Below are 23,499 nucleotides of genomic sequence, written 5' to 3' on the forward strand. Positions count from 1 at the left end.
TTTTTTAATTGGGATATTGATTGGGTTTAATCAAATCCAGTGAGCACTCCATATTCTTGATTGTGGTTTTTTGTTTTCATCCCTATTTACGTTTAGCTATCCAACATTACTCCCATCTTGAAATGGAAACCGACTCACCTATGTTATGTCCGGTTGAACTTCAACAACTTTTGAATAACTGAAGTGTCAGTTTGCCTATACTCCAGCTGTCTCAGAGTCACCGGTCAGGTCAAATTACATGACCAAATATATATCGTTATTTTCTCGCAAAAGATACATTAATTGAGAATAATGGCCCCCTAGCTATCACGTTATTCAACCTCTGAAGTCTGCAAAGAGATTTCAAATTTGGCAATATATAAAGCTAAATTATATATACAAGTAATTAGATGTATCGGTTGCATTTGCCGTGTCTTTACAAAGAATAGATCGAGCTTCAATCACTGAGCGAGGAGGCTCAATATCCTTCTCTTGCAACGAATTTCCTCGTAATCGTTGCATTTGGGAAGCAAAGGTATCATCCAATATCTACAAAGTGAAACAATCAACGTCAACGGTACAACATTACAATCAACATCATCAGAAAAAGGCTGCATACATGATCTAATAATATTGACTTACCCCGAGAGCATATGAAGAGCCGTTGTACCATATCCTGTTTTCTTTCCTCCCTTCGAGAAATTTCAAAATAATCTATCGCAAAATCAATGAAAATAAATTTAGATCCGAGAAAAATGTCAACCAACCAACAAAATATAGGAGTTTTTAGAATAGTTGGTTACCTGTCCCATCCTATCCCATAATCCGCGACATATTGCTATAAAAATCTGGCTGGTAAAGACCTCGTGCAGATTGGAGATGAAGTCAGTGAGTTGTGAATTCAGCAACTGCATTCTTTCACGCACTTCTGCTTCTCCGTCTGTTTCTGTTGTTTCCTCAAGGATCTTTTTCAGCCTTGTGTTCCGATTAGCTTGTATCTGAACAATTCAATGGTATCAAATGTAAATAAATATTTGAGGCTTCTAAACAAAAACTTTATGGTTACTATTGTTATCCATTTTATGATAACACGGAACTGACATATAAAACTGGAGTTTGAATGATCTTACACTGTTGACAAGATTCCCTATTATTGCTTGCAAATAAGTTTTGTATTTGGTTCTCAAGAGAACAGTAATTCCATTCATTTGCTCCCCAAACAGTGTCTTTTTATCTCCAATGACGGGTAGACAGGATGCCCATGAATTTAGGATGTCTTCCACTCTACAATGCAGGACATCAAGAATCCTCTTGATGGTGTTCAAGAATATTCCCAACTGTGGATAAAACAAAATGTTATAAGAAAATATCTCAATATATAAAAACACAATATAGATAGAAACCAAATTGCTGCATGTTTTCTATTGTGCCACAAAAGTTTGAGGGGGCTTAAAATTTTGAGTACTTAAATTGAGCTGGATTTTAGAATCTAGACCTAATGCAAACATACAGAGAACTTACTTGATTAGGAACCAAATGAACAGTAGCTGATTGTCTTCTTGCTATCTTTTGAACTTGCAAGTGAAGTCTCTTTTGAATGCTATCTTTCAAAGGAGTTAATATATCACTGTATTGTTTCTCAAGGGATTTCACAATTGCCCTTTCAATGTTTGCAACAGCCTTACAGAAAGAAAAGGGTAAGAAAAATGCAAACTCAAGGTACACCACATGTTTTATACAGTGGAGATGGAATTGTTTATATATATGAGAGGAGAGAGACACTATAGAAAAAGATATCCTGAATGCTGATGGTTTAGTTTAATAGAAATATCTCTAGTTTAGAACTTACATTTTCCAAATAAAGTGAGTATTGAGGCCATCTATTGATTACAACTTCGTAAAGGGTAAGGTTGTCTTTGATTTTCTCATACATTTCCTCGGCAAATGGGGAGGTGGAGTGGTTTGTGGTTACTCCAGCCCATGGCACCTGTATCATTATTGGGGAGGTCAAGTCATTTATAGACTGAAGTGCTTTATTACATTTATAGCAGCTTAAATAAAATAACTACTACCTTTTCTGCTTTACATAAATCAAGTAAACTAAGTTGCATATCCTGTATCCACACCATGATATAGTTGTGGAACAAATTTCTGGAGTCTACACCTCCCTGCACAAGACTGGAACATGAAGAGTATTGTGTGTCAGAAATGATATTTTAATGTTGGGGAATCTGAAGTTTTTTTGGTACTGCATTTTGCATTAGCATGGGAGAAGTTTCTTTCACAAACCTTATATTCCATGATTCCAAATCCCGTTCAAAATCTGCAGTTGCAACTAGAAGCTCATTTACATGTGCCTGTGGACTCGATGGTGGCAATGCAGAAAGGAAAGCTCTCAGTCTCTTACCCAACTCTGTGCTGTAAACTGCTGCTGTGATGTTTGTCAGGTCAATTGAACTGAAAATTGGAAAATAGAACTCAGAAAATCTATGATGAACCAAAATTAAAATGTATGGAGAAAAAATAACAAGGGAATTTGATTGCTATCATTGGATGTATGGGTACAGATTTTGATAATGAAAAACTCTGACTGAAACAGAAGAAAATAACATTCTGTTAAGCTAATTGAAAGTTGCAGAATGTTTAGATTTAATAAAGACCAATTGCATCTCCCATGCAGGGGAAGTAAAATAGATAAATGTAATCCTCTCATTATAATTTACGTGTGAGAAATGAATTGCAATTTGTATGCACTGTTAACTGTATTGTCAACTTGCTAAAGAGAGCTGTTATAGACTTATTATATAGCCAATTACCTTGGAAATATATGCTGACCATGGATCGTATGCTGGTTGTGGATCTTTATGTCTGCCTGAATTTCATTTCTTATTGAAACACAAAGATTCTTCATCTTCAGGTATGCTGTTGAGATGGTAATGGTATCCATTAGGTAACCTTCAGAGGTGCTTGACACAAATTCATCAGTCTCCATCATGTGTTTTCTGCACCTTTTTCTTGCTGCAGTCTGTTGACAGTAACCTTTTCATTTAGGCTCCAAAAAAGGAAAACCAAGCTTTACATGCAGCCATAAATCTACTTCAAACATCCATGCTTGAAACTATGTTGAACAAGAGCATCAGTTATCAGTAACAGTGCAAATTTGGAATTACCTGAAGATAGTTTCTTAGAATAGTTTGAGCATCTAGAGATAGTATGTCATGAAGACTTGTGTAGACTTGAACAGCAGGATCCAAAGCTGGTGCAGCAGAATCAAATCCTGAACCAAAATGATCTGTTAAACCTGTTGGCGAGTTTTCATCTAGCGATTTGTAATTCTCGAAAACTGTCGCTAGAAGACTTTCAATTTGAGTTTCACAGTCTGAAAGTATACTTCTCTGTGAGAACAAACAAACAAACAGAGAAAACTGTTACACCACCATCCATTTCCATAATCATGAATTACAAAGTTTGGTTAGATAGAGACAGCACTAGATATGAATAAATACCAGATTTCTCAAGGTACTTAAGACAACAGAAATACAAGCGATTCAGGGAACTTTTACTCTAGTTTTCTATTCATATCATTTTTCTTTTTGTTCAAGTGTTAAGATATGTATGATGGTATTAAGTCTGAGCTCTAAACTAATGCCGTTGAATTATGGGAAGCTGGAACAACATAAGATTAAGCAAACCAAAGTACATGATATGGTAAGTTACTGCAATGGGAAAGAGAGCAATATATATGACTTACCTCCTGCCTGGTCAGACTCCTCTCACTTCTGGCCTTTATGAGGGGTTCAAGCAACTCTCTCACAAGCCCTAGGCAGTCCTTGGTTGGAGTTGCCACATTCATCACATGTAATAGATATCTACAAGAAGACCACCACAGGTAAGTGGAGAAAAATTAAAATCATGTAGCATAAAGAATATCAGAAAACTGTTTCTTTTTTCCATATTTTTAGGGGCACCCAAATGACATTCAAAATACCTCAGCCTGGCATATGAATTAGAAACTCCATAGTAGTCTGCAAATGCATCTAACAACCATTTCCAAGGCCCATTTAAACGCAAGTTTCGGGAGTGGAAATTTTGTGCGCGCATGGCACCCTCCAATAATAAATCATAAGCTTGAGTTTCCACAACAGCCGCACTCTGCAGAAATGTACAAACCAGGCAAATGAAAACCTGAATCTATGCTCAGAACAGCATAGCCAGAAATGACCATGCTGGTGTTTAATGGCCAAAAGTTTTGAACCAAGATAAAACAATATTAAAATCACGATGAGCCTTTTCTATAAATAAATAAAAAATCCTTTGTCCAACCAAATTACAATAGTTTTCTCTTTTAATACCAACAAATGATAATTTGATTAAACACAGTGATAGGTATGATCCTTTCCATGGTTAATCTCAGAAAGAATCTAGTTCTTGAGAACAATTTTTCTGATATATTCCATCTAAGATGTTTCATAAACTGTTACTTCTTTGCCTTAATCCTGATATGTCAACTTGGAATATTTCTATTTGATAAAACAAGATTTATTGAACTAAATTTTGGTAGAGACAAAACCTTTATGTGATTGTTCTCGTCGCTTGTCATTGTACTGCCAATAGAGAGCTGGATCTTGCCAACACATTCACGTTCATCATGATATACTGGCCACCACCGAATTCTGTCACTCTGCACATTCAAGATAATTCATTATGTAAATGTGGAAGGTGCAAGGGAGAGAATAATATCTGTGGGCAATGAAAGGGTAGAGCTCATACAGGATTATCACTGAGGGATGACATTGGAATCCTGGCTTCACCATGGACTACCTTTTTCGAATCTTGGACTTCTACAATTAAAGCATCCCCTTGGCTCAATGGGAAACTGAAAGTAGGTGAGAGTTCAGGATCTTTATGATTATTATGTGTATTTCAACAATTGAAGAAATCAAGACAACATGTGATTGCCTTAAAGAATGTACAAAGTAAATTGCCATCTTATACACTAGGCTGTGTACTGGAAGAAACTTAGAACATAAAGCATAGTGTGTGATATCAACTGTTACGATTGTCTACTACTATATTGTGCCATAATGCATTTGGAAAACCTTCACCGACCATCATGTTTCGCTATTTTCTAACAGCCGGTCAATTATAAATACTTTTCCCAATTAAAACATAAAAGTAAAAAACTGAAACTTACAAATCATGGTAATCTCCACTTCCAGGGCGCAAAAGAATTGCAGAACATGGCTCTGATTCATTTTCTTCCGTTGTACTCTTAAGTTGGATCAAACAATGTAGCGGTTCTACAAGAATAAAACAGATACCTTTAATTCCATTCTGCAATAAAAACATTGGTGTTTATGAAGAAAAAAAATCTATATTAAAAAATCCCATTTCTTTAGGTGGAGTATGACTCCTAAATCCTGATAATATGTAACTGTTTCAGTCTAATACAAGTCTCATATCAAGATCAAAAAGATTTCTAAACTATAAAATGAAAGAGTTGCTGAAACCTTCAGATAAACGAACCTTCGGCTGCCAATGAGAAGGAGGCTGCCTTCATAGAATTTATGCCATTTTTCACAAGTGATGAAACATGCCGGACATACTCCACCCCAGCTTTCATGTAGATTGATCCTCGCTGTGACTTTGTAATCTTAAGTTTTTGTCTTGGTATAATTCGTAGTTTCTTCACTGCAATTTTCATATAGGATGTCAGATTATTCTACTCTCAAGTTGTTTGAAGGAGATCCAATGTTATAAACATAATTACATTCGGAAGTTCTAAAATATGTCTATGTACAATTATAATCATATTACATTTGAATGATGAAAACCTGTTGAGATTGTAAGATTACCTTCCACTCTTATTTTCCCTACAACCTTCTTAGTCTTCAGGGGAAGTGTTTGTTCTGAATTCCTGTTATTTCTGCCTTCAGTTGGCTTTACACCTCGAGGTTGCAACAGGAACTCATGCAATCTATGGAAATAGAGAAATAAGAGAAATGAGGAGAACAAGAAATGAAACCAAAAGAAATGTGTTAGCAAAACAAAATGGAACCCACCCAAAAGCACTTCGGAGAGCTAGGCACTCATCTTTTAAAAACTCTGGGGCCTCAGTGCAGCCTTTTGCCCATGCTTGTAGGCATAAACGTATGCAGGCATCATAAGTGATAAGGGTTTGCCAGGCGAATTGACTATTGCAACTGCTGAAATAACATAACATTCCACAAAAGGAAGTGAGCATATAAATGTAAATTTCAAGATAACTATATTAATGAAATTTTACTATAATTAGCAAAGTATTAATGTTGATCCAATCTAAACTAAATATTTCTTTAAGAGAAAGTAAAAGTTGAAGATTGACAGTACCTGGTGTTGTAATATTGTAAATGAGGGGTGTGTCTTTCTATGTCATCTGTAAAAGTCTTGTCCAGTCTGCAGAGTTGAATATTAAAAGGACACTGTAGCTGGTTAGGAAGGAGAATTCCAAACAGAAATTCCCTAGAGAATGCAATACACAGTAGTACCTTTCAGCAAGCTCAGTGACAGTGGGTTCAGCAACAGTCTTGGCCTTAGGCTTTTGTTCAATTGAAGTCTCACTTTTTGTGCCATCATTAAAATCCAGAGATTCCCTTGAAGGCCAAGATCCAGGGTCAGTTGGTTCGTTCCTTATGGAGCATTCTGAATCCCTCTCCAGTGGAAATTCAGAATCAATGATGGGAGGGGCACTTGGAGTACCCAATCCAAGAGTGTCATTGCGAAGGTGAAATTGCTTTTGAAGCTGAACACCGGCAGTGCCAGCTGGAGTGAGGTTCCTTTGAAGACATTTATTGAAACCCATTTCTCCATCTGTGAATCTTCTGACAGTGTTGGGAACCTGAATGGTTAGGCTTTGATCGGCCAAGCCTGTCTTGAGAATTTCTCTGCGCCCTTTACACGGAAACAATTGTTCCTCGTCATAGTTGTGTGGTGTTGGAGAGTCCGAGAAGTCAAGGTTGTTGGGAGCAGAGAGTTCCTCATCGGAGAAATTGGCATCATCCATGCTTTCGTAACTGTCATCGGGACCGGCGCCATAGCCGCCGGTGGCAAAGGCGAGGTTGCGCGGTTGTAATAAAGCTGGGTGGAACTTGAAGGGAGGCAGAAGGGGAGAATTAAGAGTGTTAGCAGTGCTGAAAAGAGGAGACGGTGGGAATGGATCGGTGAGTTTGTCGGCAACATCAAGTGGTGGTTTTGATCCCTGTAATGTAGGTAGAAATTGGAAAGTGAAGCTAATAAAGAAAGAAAAGGAAGGGAATCTGACGAGACCTGCTTGATCCATTGGATTGCGCTCTCGTCCAGACCTTGGGTGAACATCTTGGCAAACAACTAATGCAGTGCCCCCGCGCCTCGGTTACTACTACTACTACCTTGCCAACGGCTACTTTTCCTTTTTCAAACCTTCTTGCGTCACAAATAATTCTTTCTTCGTCTTTTTATATCACACACTAATATAATACAATACTTTATACATCTGGAATGTATCAGATATGATTTTAAGAAATTCATAATTATAATTTTCACATCCCATGTCAAATATACATTTATGTTTACTAATCTTACAATATATATATATATATATATATAAGACGATAACTATGACCATCATCATGACATTGAGATAAAACTAATTATAATAGTAATAATGTATAAGTTATATTAGTTTAAACAATTTAATCATCCACATTACCTATAATTTAATTCAACTTGATCACGGGCGTAGATTCGATAATACAGTACTATTTTTATTTTTTTGAGATATTTGCGTACTATTCTTGGATAACCATACTCACTGTACTTTATCCTCAACAAGACAATTTACATTCTAAAGCTTTTGAATCATACAATCGTGATGTTGTTAACATTGTAGCATTTCATAATATGCATTTCTTAAAAAAGATATTATGATTGCAATGTTATACAACTTTTTTTATTTTTTTATAGTATTACTACTCATGATTAATTAATCATTATACTATCTTTGAATGGTTTAAGAATAATGTGTCTTAGATCATTCAAAAATTTGAGTTGATGCTAAAACGTTTAAATACATATTTGTATATTTATAAAATTTTATCAACAACAAATTTAAGTAACATGTTTTTATGCAGAGAAGAGTAGTAAAATGTAACTTTAGCCGGCAAGTTATGGTTATGCCAAAAATGACTCGGTCAATGGTAACACTTATGCATGAAAGGTCAAGAAATACCTAACCACCTACACTTATGCATGAAAGGTCAAGAAATACCTAACCACCTACCCCGACACATATCAGTACCCACCAACCAAGCACTACCATCTCCTCTCTTTAAAGCTTCAAAGCCTCTCTCAAAACCTTACAACTTTTGATCTCTTGTTTGTGAACATGGCGACCATTATTCTAGAAAATGACCCTCTTAACTGGAGCCATGCAGCAGATTCACTCAAGGGTAGCCACTTTGAAGAAGTAAAACGCATGGTGGCAGAATACCGGAAGCCACTTATCTCTCTGGGTGGCGGGGAGACACTAACTATATCACAGGTGGCTGCTGTTGCTGTTGCCAATGCCAACCATAACTTGCAGGCTAAGGTTGATCTCTCAGAGTCTGCAAGGGCAGGCGTTGACGCCAGCTGCGACTGGATCACCCAAAACATTAACAAAGGCACTCCCATTTATGGTGTTACCACCGGCTTTGGTGCTGCCTCCCACAGGCAAACTCAACAAGGCCTTGCTCTTCAGAAGGAAATGGTTAGGTCAGCTTCAACTCTCTATACTATATACTATTATGCAACTTCATGGTCAAAGCTCTAATTGTTCCTTGAGTTTAAAGATTTTCACCAACTAATCAAAAGCCATTTCAAATAAAACTTTTTAGTCTACAAACGTTTGATATATGTGACAACAACCTATACACACACATACACGCACGCACATATATATTAGTAGATGACAGTATAAAGACCATTGCATTCTAATTAAATTCTTCTTTTCCTTCCCAAGGTTTTTAAACTGCGCAATATTTGGCTACCAGACAGAGTTATCTCACACACTGCCTAAATCAGCAACAAGAGCAGCAATGCTTGTGAGGGTTAATACCCTTCTTCAAGGCTACTCAGGAATCAGATTTGAAATCCTAGAAGCTATCACGAAACTACTGAACCACAATGTCACCCCCATCTTGCCATTACGTGGTACAGTTACTGCGTCTGGTGATCTAATTCCTCTGTCCTACATTGTTGCATTGCTAACTGGTAGGCGAAATAGTAAAGCTGTTGGACCCTCTGGAGAGTCACTTAATGCTAAGGAAGCTTTCCATTTAGCAGGTCTACATTCTGGGTTCTTTGAGTTGAAGCCCAAGGAAGGTCTTGCCCTCGTAAATGGCACGGCCGTTGGGTCTGGCGTAGCTTCTACTGTGCTTTTTGAGGCAAACATATTAGCTTTATTGTCCGAAGTTCTATCAGCAGTTTTTGCAGAAGTCATGCAAGGGAAGCCAGAATTTACACATCATCTAATACATAAGCTGAAGTATCATCCTGGTCAAATTGAAGCTGCAGCTATTATGGAACACATTCTAGATGGAAGCTCTTATGTCAAAGATGCTAAACTGCAACAGCCAGATCCATTGCAGAAGCCAAGAAAAGATCGTTATGCTCTTGTAACTTCTCCTCAGTGGCTTGGTCCACAGATTGAAATCATCCGGTATTCGACCAAATCAATTGAAAGGGAAATAAACTCAGTAAATGACAATCCCTTGATTGATGTCACAAGGAATAAGGCACTGAATGGTGGTAATTTCCAAGGAACCCCAATTGGAGTTTCAATGGATAATGCACGTTTAGCTGTTGCTTCAATTGGCAAACTCATCTTTGCCCAATTTACTGAGCTAGTCAATGATTTGTATAACAATGGGTTGCCATCAAATCTTTCTGCTGGTAGAAACCCAAGTCTGGATTACGGTTTCAAGGCATCTGAAGTTGCCATGGCTGCTTATTGTTCTGAACTTCAATATCTAGCAAATCCAGTAACGAGCCATGTGCAAAGTGCTGAGCAGCACAACCAAGATGTGAACTCTTTGGGCTTAATTTCTGCTTTGAAAACTGTCGAAGCCGTTGAGATATTAAAGCTCATGTCTTCGACTTATCTGGTTGCACTCTGCCAAGCTATTGACTTGAGGCATTTGGAGGAAAATTTCAAGAGTACGGTCAAGAATACTGTAAGCAGAGTTGCACAGAAAACATTAATTACAGAAGGCAAAGAAGAAATTAACCCATTTCGACTTTGTGAGAAAGATTTGCTTAAAGTGGTCGATAGAGAGTACGTATTTTCCTACATTGATGATCCCTCCAATGTTACGTACCCCTTGATGCCAAAACTAAAGCAAGTACTTTATGAGAAAGCACACATCAGTGCCATTAATGACAAGAATGTGAGCTTGTTGATTTTTGAGAAGATAGGAGCTTTTGAGGATGAATTGAAGTCTCTCTTGCCAAAGGAAGTTGAAAATGCAAGGGTAGCTTATGAGAATGGCAATCCAGCAATTCCAAACAGAATAAAGGAGTGTAGGTCATATCCACTGTACAAGTTTGTGAGGGAGGAGTTAGAGATAGGGTTGCTCACCGGAGAAAAGAATCTCTCACCCGATGAGGAATTTGAAAAAGTATATACAGCCATGTGTCAAGCAAAGATTGTTGACCCAATTCTGGAATGTCTTGGAGATTGGAAAGGGTCTCCCATCCCAATATAATTAATGTGTAGGAGTAATCTGCCGATGTTTGACAATAACTAGCAGGCAACTTCTTTTTTCATGATGTTTGTTTTAGGATTTGATTTGAATAACTAAATAGTTAAGAGAAACTAGTGTGGATTTCCAGTGTACGCCTTATCTATACAACTAAATCAATAAAAAAAAAACGAATACGTCATTCCTTTAGTTATAAAGTAATTGTGTCTCACAAATTTATGTAACTATTAAATATAAAATAATTACCAATCAATTTACTCTACACAGCCTGTGCAGACAAGATCCACGCAAAAGTTTCTCTTGTAGCTTGCCAAACTGGATAAACAATAAATTGAAGAGCCTGGCCAAGGGAATAGTAGCCAGAAGAAACAAACCTAACAAAGGTTTGTAATTCTTTCACTGCTAGCGTATCCAGGAGTTTGTCATTAGAATAGAACCATATGAAACCAACGCAGAAGGATATACGAAACGAAACACCTGTAATTTATAAATGTTTTTCTTTTTCATTTTGGATACATGATAACCAAACAACAAACCCAACTCATAACAAAGGTGATACGCTGATACTAGTATCAGCAGCAGGAGAGGGTGGCTTCCCTTTGCGATGAGATTGACGGAATCAAGAGAGTTAGATGCACAGACAAATGAGCCAATCACACAAACTATCTACTTAAAACAAATTTAGAATCTATTTGGCTTCACATCATAGGGATACTACGTGCATTTAATCTGTTGCCGCAACTTGTAGCTTCCACGTCGATTGCTAATCAGACGTGAAAACAAACATGTGCATAGATCCTTGCATGTTCTCTCTCATGATTTAAAAGATAAAGACACAAACATTATAACAAGACTCACTTGCATACGATCCATTAAACTTGTTTTGTCTTTATCAAAATATAAAAAGGAACATCGCAGCATCCTATTCCGTCTAAGAGTGACTTGTGGACAGGTCTATTTTCACAGGCCGTTTCCAGTACATTTATTTAATATTTTGCAGATCCACAACAAAATATGTACTCAGTATGAAACAATACGCAGTAAAAAAAAAGTACTACTTCTGCTCCTTATTCTAAGGTCCCTACTAACTAATCATCAGAATTAAAGAATTCTGTTAATTTAATTGAGAGCATTAATCCTAAATTAATAGATTATGTTTCTCTTACTGTTAAGCCATTCCAGAACTGACTTATTGTAAAAAAATAATTACCGTAAGAGACATTTTAGATTAACCCTTATAAAAAGAACCAAGAAACTTTTGATTCAGACCTTTTAATAAGGACTGGAAGTAGTAATATAATGCCAAGCCGGATATGTGGAAAACTAAGAAAAATCATGTAAACGAAGAAGTCACTTTCCAATCCTTGAAAGCAAAATATTCGAACTCCCAAAAGCACAGTGGATACCGTCAAGAAATCTAGAAGTATCCCTTTAATTTTTCTTGATATTTGAAAGAATAAGGAATAAGACAGTCTGTGCAATTACAACTTCCTCAAGCAACTTGAACAAACTAAATCACATGAAACAAAATGATACCAAACACTAGTTGAATGAGTAAACCACTTACGGGAGAGACAGATAGAAAGGGGAACAAACTGTAGTTCGCATAGCAACATAAAATTGAGTGGCAACTATTTACTGCAATCAGCAAGGCATCTATTTCCCCACTCAACATGCTGCAAAGCAATAGAGCTACAAAAAAGAATTAAGCAAAAGTTATACTATTTAAGAAAAATTCATCTTCCAGCATGCCTTTTGCTTAGTTGGTGAGAGATAGCAAAGCAAACTTCAATCTATCTTTACTGATGAGAACAAGTAGTGCACAAAGTAAAATGACATAAGGAAGCCAATGGTTCCAGTTGACAACATGATTGCAATTGCCATGAGCAGGGAATAGCCGAGATAAAGTATAGCTGAGACAGGTCCACTCAAACTCTGCAGGTCGAAAACCAAGTAGTTAATGGAGTACAAGAAGACATAAAGAGCAACAGAGCCTGAAGCAAAGAATGACTTCCACCACCACTGCCAATCTTCCACACAAAGATGCATATATGTGAGGACCACTGACACTTCAGCACAAACAATAACCAGCAATAGAAGAACAACCAACAGGAAACCAAATACATAATAGAACCTCCCAAGCCAGATACTGGAAAGGATAAAGAAAAGCTCAATGAAAAGGGTTCCAAACGGAAGAGTTCCTGCCCCAAGAACAAGAAGCCATGATGGATATTTACGTGCAGGAATCTCCCTTGGAATCTGGTTAGTTCGCACGGGATATTCAATTTGCTGAGCTTTTGTCCCCATAAATCCTCCAATGAGGGTAAGTGGAACTGAGATGCAGAACCAGAGGAAGAGCAACTCAAAATACAGGGAAATGGGAATAGCACCAGTACTTTTGCTGCCCCAGAGAAGAAAATTCAGTCCTGTCAGAATAATAAAAGCAATTCCAGGAAAAAAACAAGCAGATAACCAGGAAATGGATCTCCACCCTTCTGAGGTTCCCTTAATGGTCCTCCATAGACGTACACTGACATATCCAGCAGCAATTCCCAGGAAAAGATATAAAATTATCATCCCAGTAAGCAGCATACCTCTGGAAGCTGGTGACATGAAACCCAGGGCTGCAAAAACAATAGTCACAGCAGCCATTCCAAGAATCTGAACCCCATCCCCAACCATCACACAGAGAAGCCTTGAACCATCAGGCTCTCTAAATACATCACCCACAACAAGCTTCCATCCAGAAAGCTCCTCATTCATCTGTGCTTGTGCCTCTTTGTCCAACTCCTCATACCGTGTCAAGTCCCTTCTCACAGTTCTCAAGAAAATGACAAAGACAATACCAGCTAAGAAAAAGATCACCATCAGTGAATTTAGGATGGAGAACCAATGCACCCGGGAACCCTCCATCTTTAAATAAGCATCCCAACGCGATGGCCATCTTATATCACTTTTCACGAACTCAACTTCATATGTAAATGATATTCTCTCTTGCTCTTTAATCGGTTGGTACTTGTCTAGCTCAGATGGGCAGTTTGTTGAAGAGATATTGTCATACATGTGGAGTTTTGTCATGACTTCAGGATCACGCTTAACACTGCAAGGGATAACCTGAAAGCCAACAATTTCATATCCAGATACCTTCTTCTTTTCAGCTTCAGAGATAACACCCATACCTTCCTCCCCAGTCCCAATGATTTCAACACCATTTCCTTCATATTCATGAACCAAGACTTTGAATTTGAGATGGTTAATGATGTAATCAGCACTGCCATCAGGGGGTGTGTACCCAACAGGGAACCCCGTCCACTGGATCTTAATCCCATTTTGATTGGCAAACCTCATAACAGGCAAATTGTCAAGGATCATATTTACTTGATACAGATCACGAGTTCTTTGTTTCAGTAGCTTTACCTCATTCTCTTTCAAGGCGGTCGTAGTACAGAGGTAGATTGACTGATTAACGTTCATGCGGAAAAGGTAGGGAGAGCTATCAATCTGATCTCCCCTGAGGAGCTCTCCAAGATTCTCAGCACTTTTCTTTATGTCACCAAGGGGCTTGCAGTAAGGGAGACTGTAGTAGCTGTAGGGAAGCTCAGTCTCAATAGAAGTCAATGAATTAACCTTGGCATATATATTATCTCCATTTGAGTAAGTGTGCATGTAGCTTCCCGGAAGATAAAATGCATTGCTAATTTGTACAAACGCATTGACAATGACGAAAAGGCAAATCCAGTAGATCACGGGTTTTCTCCTAGTTGGCACCTCCATTTTACACCAAAAAATGTCGAAAAATTAACCTAACTCGGACGATGCATTCAACACGAAATCTACAATGGAATAAGCATTTTAACATGAGAGGCCAGAGATTTTGAGGGGGAAAAAACAGCAAAATGCAAGCACATAATAATAATAATAATAATAATAATAATAATAATAATAATAATATCAACATATTGAAATCAGATCCAATAGTTTTGAAGAAGAAGAGAAGAAAAAGGCAATGCATGTCGGCTTAAAAACCGAGAATCAGATCACAAGAGTAAAGTATAACAGCAAACAGGTTCATTGAGAAAGCTAACAAGTAATAAAAGAAGAAGCAAAAAGGCGAGGAATGTAAAATTAATGGATGCAGGAGCAAAAGCATATTGCAAAGTGAAAAGGAAGAGATCTGGTTAGAGAGGTTACCATGAATTTTGGCGATACAGATCTCACTGCTCAACACAACGTAGCAGATGCAGATGCAGATGAAATAAAATAACAACACAAGAGAAAAAAGATTCGCACTCGTTCGCCAAAATGAAAATGATACTTTACTACTTGCTCTTGCTGAACGCTTGGCCCACTCAAGCCCACCTTCGCTTCATATTCTGTTTTTAGTTAATTGTTTGACCCTTTCGTGGATCGCCTGGCCTGCTTTATAGTTTTTGTTCTCAGGTGAATCTAGATTTTTGCTTCCTGCACCTCACATAATCATATTCCAGACTAACTATTCGCTGATTATGTGGAAGTAACACTGTATTATTTTTACTCTTTTAATAATATCAAGGCAAAATTGTAAATTTGATCTCCCAGTTTTTTTTCAATTTTGGATTTGGTCCCCTAGTAATTTAATTCACGAATTTAATCCTCCTATTTTGTAAAATCATGCAACATTGGTCTCCCAGGCTACAATGGGACGTTGATCATTAACAAGTGACATTGACTGCCACGTGTCACATTCTTATTGGATGACGACTGCCACATGTCACGCTCTAATTGGATGTCAACTCCCTGAAAGATGAAATGCATTGTTGCTTTCATTGACCAATCAGAACATGACACGTGACAGTCATGATCCAATAAGAACATGACACGTGACAGTCAATATCATTTGCTAACGGTCAACGTCCAATCATGACCTGGGGAACCAACATTGCATGATTTTAGAAAATAGGAGGATAAAATTTATGAATTAATTTAATGGGGGATCAAATCCGAAATTGAAGACAAAATGAGGAACTAAAAATACAATTTTGCCTAATTTCAAATCAAAAGGTTATATTTTTTTAATAATTATACATTTAAAAATGTTTTATCAACACTATGTAATAACATTCATGATATCAAAATAATTTTCAATTAAGTGTTTGTAAAAGTAAATTAACCTAAATTAAGTACATTTAACTATGATTATGTAAAATTCTCATGAAAAGTAGATAGATATATCATGTTCATATATGATATAGGTAATACTAATTAATTTTTTTAAGTCATTCTTAAATAAAATTCAATACTAACAAAACTTTTGAATCATAATTTAAGATGATTTTCAACTGATTGATAGTGTAAAAAAATTACAATAAACCTCAATAAAATTTTACCAAATATCAACTTTAATTTCATTTTTTCTTAAATCACACCACTTGGTCGGTCCTTGTTGTTCCAGCAGTTTTTGTCTTTGTATGCATATAATCTTTCCGCACAAATTCTGACCACGCAAAATACACATAAAAAATCTTTGTGCGCATATAATATATTTTTATCAAATTTGAATGAAATTTAAATTAAACCTCGTGATTTGATTCGAGGGACAAAAAAACTTAATTTCTCTTAACAAACTAAGTTACATGTTTAAATCTTATGCATAGTGTTTAAAAAAAAAAATCTTATGCATTGAATATAAAAAAGCACTCCAAGAGCGTTTAGCCTTTTTTTTACTCTTGGTCAATGAGTTTAGTTTTCTAAAATAAAATATTTAATTCAGACTCAAAATAGAAAAGAATTAAAATGATTTTCAAATACCTAATTGTGGACCAAAATTAAAATCTTGTGACTTGATTGCTGTTTGATATTTGAGGTTGCTGTGAAACAAATGTTTGGGAGTTAAGCTATTGCCTTAAAAGATACACATTTGTGTATAGGATTCATTCCAGTTTAACAAGATTGTCGTGAGACTCGAGCAATTTGGAATGAAGGAAGAAGGCTCAAATAAATAAAAGCTTAGGGACGGTTAATCTAACGAGCAAAGAGATAACACAAGAAAGATGTCGAATGTTTCTAGTTGTTTTACATGTCATTTCTTACAGCGCCACACCAAGGAACAAAATGTCCACATGATATAGAAAGGTAGAAAGGTAGTTGAGTTTTGGCAACGTAAAGAATATGTAAAATAACATATAATACATTCAGTGGAACTTGAGACTGGTCAAGATGTTGTTGTGCACGGGGTCAGCCAAATGATCTAGGAGGTTTTGGTATGGGCCAACACCTGTGACAAGAGCTTGAACAAAGTAACCCAAGATTGCCAACATAGCCAACCTTCCATTCTTCACTTCCTTGAGCTTCAAATCCTTCAAGGACTTCTCATCCTTACCAAAGCCTAGTGGGTTGAAGAAAGGTCCTCCTGGATAAGCTGGCTCACCAGAACCTCCAAGACCCTTCTCTAGTCCTAGGAAGTATTGTTTGCCCATAGAGCCTGGTTTGGCCCAGTCTTGGAATCTTCTGTGCTCTGCAAATCCCATCAGTGCCATCTCAAACACGAACAGTGTGTAGGAGTCTGCCCAGTAGTTGTAGGTTCCTGCAGGTGGGAACACACCCGTTCTGAACCATGGGAGTGCTGTCTCCTGAGGGATCAGACCAGCCTTGCCTAGAATTTCAGGTGCTATTGCACCAACTGCACCCAACATTGCATAACGACCATTGATTATCTCACCATATGCTAGCCATTTCGGCTCAATGAACCCTCCTGTTCCTTCAGGGTCTGAAAGTCCCAGAGGGTCAAATCCATAGTCACCCGGAAGGCTGCAATGCAAATGATGCTAAATCAACTCAATTCCACCACCACCATGCCATTTCATTTATTTATTACACTTATAAATAGCATAGATACATAAGTGTTAACGGAATAAACAAAATAACTAGATTAAATGAATTAACTTATGCATAGACTAATTTTAACTCATGAAATAAACTTCATTTTATCTTCTTAATTATTCTGTAAGAGCTTATGAGAAGTTTATATATCGTTATATTAAGTTATTAATGAACAAGGATGAAATTTACCTGCCATCCAAGTAAGAAAGACTTTGCTTTGATGCAAACCACAAAGGTCTGTCTGATCCTTGCTGAACACCAAAAGAAAGAGAGTTTTTTTTTTAAGTACAAGTGTAGATAAAAATATAAAAACACATTGAGTGAGAGAGGAATTACAGACCTTGACAGGGGGGGTAGCAGCTGCCTTAACAAGAAAGGAGGCTTTTCTGGAGAAGCCAAATGGAGATTGGAGTGATCTTGGTCCAAGACTTTGTCTTGCAGCCTCCGCTGAGAAGGTAAGAGAAGATGATGATACAAGAGCTTGTGCAGCCATGCTCTTAATTTACAACTCCTCTGATGCAGCAAAAGAGGGGGTATTCTTCTAAAATGTGAAGTTGTACTCAATGGTTAGGAATAGCCAAAGGGTGGAAGATATGGGGCACGCTGAGCCACTACCTTGGCCCGCATGTAAAAGCAGTATCGAACTCCTGGTGGATATTGAATGACGCAGTGTAGTGAGGATGAGATTATGATCTAGTTCTCCAACCAATTGTGTACACGTAGTATGATGAATCCGATAAGGGATGGGATATTGTGTGGATAATGTCTTCCATCGTCTTTACTCTCAACTCTCTATCCACGTGGAATTTTTGCAGGATAATTTCACCATACCAAACAATTGAGATAAATTAAATACCTAGGATCCGTGTCTAACATTAAAATGCCAAAATAGTTACTTATGTTTCTTCTTTGCCGCGATGCAAATTATTGTAAGATATTATATTCATATAGCAAACTATATAATAGTTTATACAGTGCACTTTTTTTTCCTATCTCTTTGCATCTCGTCATTCATCTTACATTTTTTTTCTTTTATTCATCTCTGCCTTATTCATATGAATTGTAGCATATATGTTTGTTGTATTAGAGATGTTTAAAATTAAATCAAACTGATTTAAACTAGTAAACTGATCTATTAAAAAAAAAACTGAAGACTGGTCAAACCAAAAATTAACTTTTTTTTATGTCAAAAAATTAAACAAATATAACTTATTAATTATTTTGTAATTTGAACGTCAAATAGAGGGGTTAAAAAAAGAAGTAAAACTAATAAGTACTAAAAAAGTATTATTTCATGCATGTTTTTATCTTCATGATTTTGATTTCCTTTATTCTAATTATTCACATTTGGATCTCATAATTTCAATTAAACTTGTTAATGTTACGTTTCTCACTCAAAATTATCTCCACTAACTTAGAAAAATATAATGCAAAGTGATGAGGTTAATCTGTATAAATTAATAAAGAGAAAGTATAGACTATAATAAAAAAAAGTATGGACTGTTTAGAAAGAAGAAGAAAAACTCTAAAATTAGCACTTGGAAACCATTTTGTTTATTTCATTTTAAAAAAAATATTATACTTTTATTTAATCTAAAAAAATAAAGGACATGTCACACATTACACTAATTTTATCTATTGAATATTTTTTATAAAAATACTAAATATAAATAATTATAACTAGACAAAAAGTACGGTTAAAGTACAAAATTAAAACTAATGTTATGTTTGGTTTGCTAATATTTTTAACTTTGGGTATAATTGCTCACAAAGTTTTAAATTTTAATATAACCCAAAGTCAAAAACATTTAGTCTTGACCATACAATGTAGATAAGCATGTGACATGATTAATAAATAATATTATCTCTTAAACATGTGATTATGAATTTAATTTTTAACTCATACAAATGAAAAAATATATATTGAGAGAGGTCAATTTCTTAAATGAATCTTAATGTCTCAAGATATTAGCTATTGACTTTTGGCCAAGGATACTTGATTAAAAAAGGCTTAATTAATGTTTTAGTATTTGATTTTGAAGTGAGTGTTTTTTTTAGTACCTAAAATTTAAAGCTATTTTTTTTTATCTTAGATTTTGACAAATTGCTTCTTTTAGTCTTTGACATAATAAATTAATAATTTGTGATAGTTTTTAGTTATCATAATAAATTAATAATTTGTGATAGTTTTTAATAAATTGCTTCTAAGATGGTACCTTAGCAAGAGAATCTCCAAGTGCTTCCTTTTTTTTTTTTAGCTAACTTTGCTGTTTAAAATCTAGCATTGGACATAAAAAACCTTAGTGTAATACATCCATGGCAAAACCCATAAAACAATGCAACAATCTCTGATTACTTCCCCTCAAAATCTGAAATGTTATTTCTTCGTTGTGCTTAGAACAGTATACCTCGTGAGAACATAGCAGTCAGGCGGTGTAATGTTTGTATAATAGTTCTGGATTGTTTCTGTAATTTCAAATCCAAATTTCTTATAGAAGTTTATGGCATCCTCATTGTTTGTCTGCACATGCAAGTAAACCTCAGAAATGTTTTGCTTGGAGCAAAGATCAAGAACATGATTCAAAAGCCTTGTTCCTGCATAAATCCCAAGATTCACATCACAAAACTTGCATAGTTTATAAAACAATGTACATAACAAGCTTAAAAGGAAGGGATAAATTTTGAAACAATGATTGTTGCCAGATGTAAATTAACATGTTCCCAATATGAAGCTTGCACCTCATGACAAACCATTAATCTGTATTTGTGGTACTGGGACAGGTATCCACACCAAGAAGTCATTAACAGAATGATCAATTAAACTTTCAATCACCAGGGAAAGATATTCCGTTTCTTGCTTACCAATACCAAGTCCACGGTAAGGTGCTAAAACACCTAATGTCATGATGTAAACCCGAACTTGCCCCCCACCTTCTTTCTTCTCCAGCCGGCACGCAATCGCTCCAACACAAATATCACTATAGTAAGCTGAAAGACAAAGGCAAAGTAATCAATGGTGTTAGACACATTCTATAGGTCCCTTGTATACCCATCCCTTCTTTGTGTATCATTCATATTATCAACCAAACTGAAAGGGCAGAGATACCAAACAGCTGGTTTGATTAAAGAAATGCTTGCATGTTAACTCTTAAGTCCAAATGCTTTCAAAAGCACATGATTAAGTATTGAAGACACCTTGTGTTGTATTCCAATAAAGATAACTCTGTACATTTTTTTAGGCATGGATAAATTTACCAAAAGCAAAGAGGGAGTACGAATTCTCCTTAAATAAAGCAGAAAAAAGAAGGGGGGAAATCAATTCAAAAGAGCTCTCCAACCATCAGCATATCCAATGTTGTCAAAATCAAGATCCTAGCTAAGACCGGGAAGGGAGTAGAAGATTATATAACCCAGATCGTAACATGAATCATAAGATCCTACTAAAAATGCAAAATTATACTAACACATGTGTACACAAAAAATAACGCTTAAATCACAATATTTAACTAAACTAAAATTGAAAATTCACAATCATAAGTTTACATACAAAAAAAGTCAGATAAGTAATCCTCAATGGCAATCTAAAACATAAAGCAAGGGCAGAAAAAAAGAAGCTTGAAGGCAGTGAGGCACGAAGCTTGAACCTTGAAGGCAGAAACAAAGATGTTGGTGCTGGAAGTAGAATGCAGATGATGGTCAATGGAAGGCATAACACAAAACCAATAGAGACTAGAGAATGTGATTAGGCTTAATTGAGTGAGAGCGCGCAAGGGAATCAGAAGGCAATCCTTTGATCTTACTCACAATTTTGACAACAATGAGTATGAAAAAAATTAATGTACCCGGTGCCAAAGGCTCCTTGCAGTGCGAAGGTATGAGGAGGGTCATTGTATGCAGCCTTACCCTTGCAGAGGAATATATATTAATAATGGATTATAAGACCTAATATCCTACAGTGGAATCAGAATCTTGAGCTTTAATATGTGAAGGAAGCTAAATTGCTAAAGACAACCTGTGCAGGAACTGAAGTGCAGTAAGCTTAAGAAAATCTCAAAGGGAATATACAAGCCAAGATACAGACATTGACACACTCGTGCTTCTGCTTCAGCATCAAATAAAAGGAAAAAACTATCAAATATATGTTTTGGCAACCAACTTGTTGTCCATCAGATCATTCCCTAATCATGGGAAGCTTTGTGGAGGCAAACAAGTAACTAATTGGAACAAAAAAGAGTTCATTTTTTATTTATTTATTTGAAATGGATCACAAGTGATTTGTTTTGAATTTGACTCCCCAACAAAACCCTGACAGCATAAACCCAGTAGAGTAGCTGGTTCAGAAATACATAAGCAAGGAGAAAGAAGTACGTAACAGGTAGGAAGAATAAAGATTGTGAAGTAATGGTGAATGAAAGAGCCGAAGCAATGAATTAATGTGAAAAAACGGAAGTGAGAAAGAAGCAGAGAGTAGAACCTAGTTTGGTGAATTCACCGGAAGCGAGTGCATCGGTATAGTATTTGTCATTGTAACGAACAGGGAAAAGAGCGAGATTGAGCTTTTTGAGCTGCATAAGGTTCTTGTCCCTCACTCCATCAAGTGAGATGGAGACTTCACGCCCAGCTCCCATTCTACAAAAAAAAAAAAAAAAAGTTAGCAAAAGCAGAGAAGGTGGCATGGCAGGGAATGGTTATGGAATTGGAATCCTCGCCCAAACTCTAATTGAGGAACTGCACATACCTAGAAAACAGAGAGAGATGCCTCAGCCTCCCAAATGTTTGAATCTGCGAGTGGACGAGAGAGAAAACCTAGACCCGGGATGTTTTCGACTTTTCAACTTCATTTTTCTTTTCCGGCCTTTTTTTGAGTACTGTTTTAACATTAAAAATCCTTATATTAGCAAAAATTAATAATTAAAAATCTTTTTGCATAATAACTATATATAAGCTTCTCATGTCAGAGGACTTACGTTTACCTACCCCTAATGAATAAGTACATTACAAAAGTGAAATAAAGAGGACAAAGAAAAATTGGGTGAAAAACATGTGTTATTAGATGAATAGGATTAAAAAAAAAAGTCAAAACAAATTCTCTACTTATTTGTAGGAGTCTTTATGAGTCTAGTTATCTTCTGTCTAGTTAAATCTATATCTCAATTCAATCAAATATTTTATGAATTGAGTTGAATTTGTATAATTTTTTTAAAAAAACCAATTCAAACAAATCCAATCACAAATAAAATCATTTGGGTTGGGTTAACGAGCTTTGCAAATTTAAAATGATTTCAAATTTCAAACTAATTTATAAAAAAAAAGTAAAATAATAGCAAACACTGATACATATTACATAGGTCTATATCCAATTATATTACACCTCAAACCTTAAAAATTCAACCAACAAGACAAACCTATCGTCTACACCTAGAATATTTGATTAATTTGCAACATCACGGTTCCAGGTGAACTTTCATGTTATCCTTAAAAAAAAAACTTCTTACACAAAACATATTTAAAGAATTTCATAGAGTCCCTATCACTAATAATAATATTTTTAAAATTTAATATATATATATATATATATATATATATATAATGATAATAGTAATTTTAATATTAATTAATAAGTGAACATTTAAAAATTAAAATTTATAAACCAACTCATACATAAATAATTTTGATTAAGTTTGACCTAAATACACAAGAAAATCCAACTCAAATATTTTGAGTTGATTTTGGTCAAATAAGGTTCACCAATGACTTATGAATATTTCTTCTTATTTAAATAATTGATAAGAATATTGGAAATGAATAAATAAAATGTATAAAAAAATAATTATTTTAAAAAATTCTTTTTAGCTTATTTTAACATAAATTTATTTATTATTTTTAAATTAAAAGGTTAAAATAA

At 35.7% G+C, this 23,499-nt stretch overlaps 5 protein-coding genes across 8 annotated transcripts; 1 reads left to right on the top strand and 4 right to left on the bottom strand.

The window, feature by feature from the left end:
* Positions 1-234: 234 nt before the first annotated feature.
* On the bottom strand, positions 235-7,461 carry LOC100787343 (uncharacterized). Of its 3 annotated transcripts, XM_006575693.4 has the most exons (21): positions 7,285-7,461; positions 6,507-7,216; positions 6,349-6,414; positions 6,042-6,185; positions 5,835-5,956; positions 5,506-5,670; positions 5,174-5,279; positions 4,750-4,855; positions 4,550-4,660; positions 3,968-4,131; positions 3,731-3,848; positions 3,150-3,374; positions 2,796-3,004; positions 2,269-2,436; positions 2,052-2,157; positions 1,829-1,966; positions 1,501-1,659; positions 1,110-1,316; positions 783-977; positions 622-693; positions 235-528 (listed from the first exon to the last, which is right to left on the bottom strand). In XM_006575693.4, exons 1-21 carry the CDS (start codon positions 7,330-7,332, stop codon positions 370-372), a joined length of 3,498 nt encoding a protein of 1,165 aa, XP_006575756.1. In that variant the 5' UTR covers positions 7,333-7,461; the 3' UTR covers positions 235-369. The 3 variants fall into 3 exon arrangements, with proteins under 3 accessions (XP_006575756.1, XP_006575755.1, XP_006575754.1); XM_006575692.4 differs by having other exon boundaries at positions 6,042-6,182; positions 6,507-7,395; XM_006575691.4 differs by having other exon boundaries at positions 6,507-7,394.
* An 815-nt stretch (positions 7,462-8,276) lies between these two features.
* PAL3.1 (phenylalanine ammonia-lyase 3.1) lies at positions 8,277-10,933 on the top strand. Of its 2 annotated transcripts, none has more exons than XM_003518532.5 (2): positions 8,277-8,748; positions 8,996-10,933. In XM_003518532.5, the coding sequence occupies exons 1-2, from the start codon at positions 8,381-8,383 to the stop codon at positions 10,737-10,739; spliced, it is 2,112 nt and encodes a 703-aa protein (XP_003518580.1). In that variant the 5' UTR covers positions 8,277-8,380; the 3' UTR covers positions 10,740-10,933. The 2 variants fall into 2 exon arrangements, with proteins under 2 accessions (XP_003518580.1, XP_006575757.1); XM_006575694.4 differs by having other exon boundaries at positions 8,356-8,743.
* Positions 10,934-12,162: 1,229 nt separating this feature from the next.
* Positions 12,163-15,124, bottom strand: LOC100807306 (transmembrane 9 superfamily member 12). The gene is made up of 2 exons (XM_003519639.5): positions 14,928-15,124; positions 12,163-14,569 (listed from the first exon to the last, which is right to left on the bottom strand). Exon 2 carries the CDS (start codon positions 14,508-14,510, stop codon positions 12,525-12,527), a length of 1,986 nt encoding a protein of 661 aa, XP_003519687.1. The 5' UTR covers positions 14,511-14,569; positions 14,928-15,124; the 3' UTR covers positions 12,163-12,524.
* Positions 15,125-16,766: 1,642 nt separating this feature from the next.
* On the bottom strand, positions 16,767-18,159 carry LOC100808379 (chlorophyll a-b binding protein 3, chloroplastic-like). Its single transcript, NM_001289335.1, is given in 3 exon segments — positions 16,767-17,522; positions 17,784-17,845; positions 17,935-18,159. Coding segments are annotated over 3 exon segments (831 nt in total). The 5' UTR covers positions 18,088-18,159; the 3' UTR covers positions 16,767-16,906.
* Positions 18,160-19,851: 1,692 nt separating this feature from the next.
* On the bottom strand, positions 19,852-22,363 carry LOC100499961 (uncharacterized). The gene is made up of 4 exons (NM_001251719.2): positions 22,333-22,363; positions 22,069-22,223; positions 20,457-20,582; positions 19,852-20,189 (listed from the first exon to the last, which is right to left on the bottom strand). Exons 2-4 carry the CDS (start codon positions 22,220-22,222, stop codon positions 19,972-19,974), a joined length of 498 nt encoding a protein of 165 aa, NP_001238648.1. The 5' UTR covers position 22,223; positions 22,333-22,363; the 3' UTR covers positions 19,852-19,971.
* Positions 22,364-23,499: the final 1,136 nt, after the last annotated feature.

Source organism: Glycine max, chromosome 2, assembly GCF_000004515.6.
Source record: "Glycine max cultivar Williams 82 chromosome 2, Glycine_max_v4.0, whole genome shotgun sequence".
Taxonomy (NCBI): Eukaryota; Viridiplantae; Streptophyta; class Magnoliopsida; order Fabales; family Fabaceae; genus Glycine; species Glycine max.

Coding starts and splice junctions, on each gene's coding strand:
- LOC100807306 (XM_003519639.5), bottom strand. CDS start 14,510: ATGGAGGTGCCAACTAGGAGAAAACCCGTGATCTACTGGATTTGCCTT.
- PAL3.1 (XM_003518532.5), top strand. CDS start 8,381: ATGGCGACCATTATTCTAGAAAATGACCCTCTTAACTGGAGCCATGCA. Junction 8,749..8,995: donor CTTCAGAAGGAAATGGTTAG/GTCAGCTTCAAC, acceptor TTCCTTCCCAAG/GTTTTTAAACTGCGCAATAT.
- LOC100787343 (XM_006575691.4), bottom strand. CDS start 7,297: ATGGATCAAGCAGGTCTCGTCAGATTCCCTTCCTTTTCTTTCTTTATT. Junction 6,186..6,348: donor TTACAATATTACAACACCAG/GTACTGTCAATC, acceptor ATGTTATTTCAG/CAGTTGCAATAGTCAATTCG. Junction 4,132..4,549: donor ACGAGAACAATCACATAAAG/GTTTTGTCTCTA, acceptor ACATTTCTGCAG/AGTGCGGCTGTTGTGGAAAC.
- LOC100499961 (NM_001251719.2), bottom strand. CDS start 22,222: ATGGGAGCTGGGCGTGAAGTCTCCATCTCACTTGATGGAGTGAGGGAC. Junction 20,583..22,068: donor CGGTGAATTCACCAAACTAG/GTTCTACTCTCT, acceptor TTTGTCTTTCAG/CTTACTATAGTGATATTTGT. Junction 20,190..20,456: donor TTACCGTGGACTTGGTATTG/GTAAGCAAGAAA, acceptor GGATTTATGCAG/GAACAAGGCTTTTGAATCAT.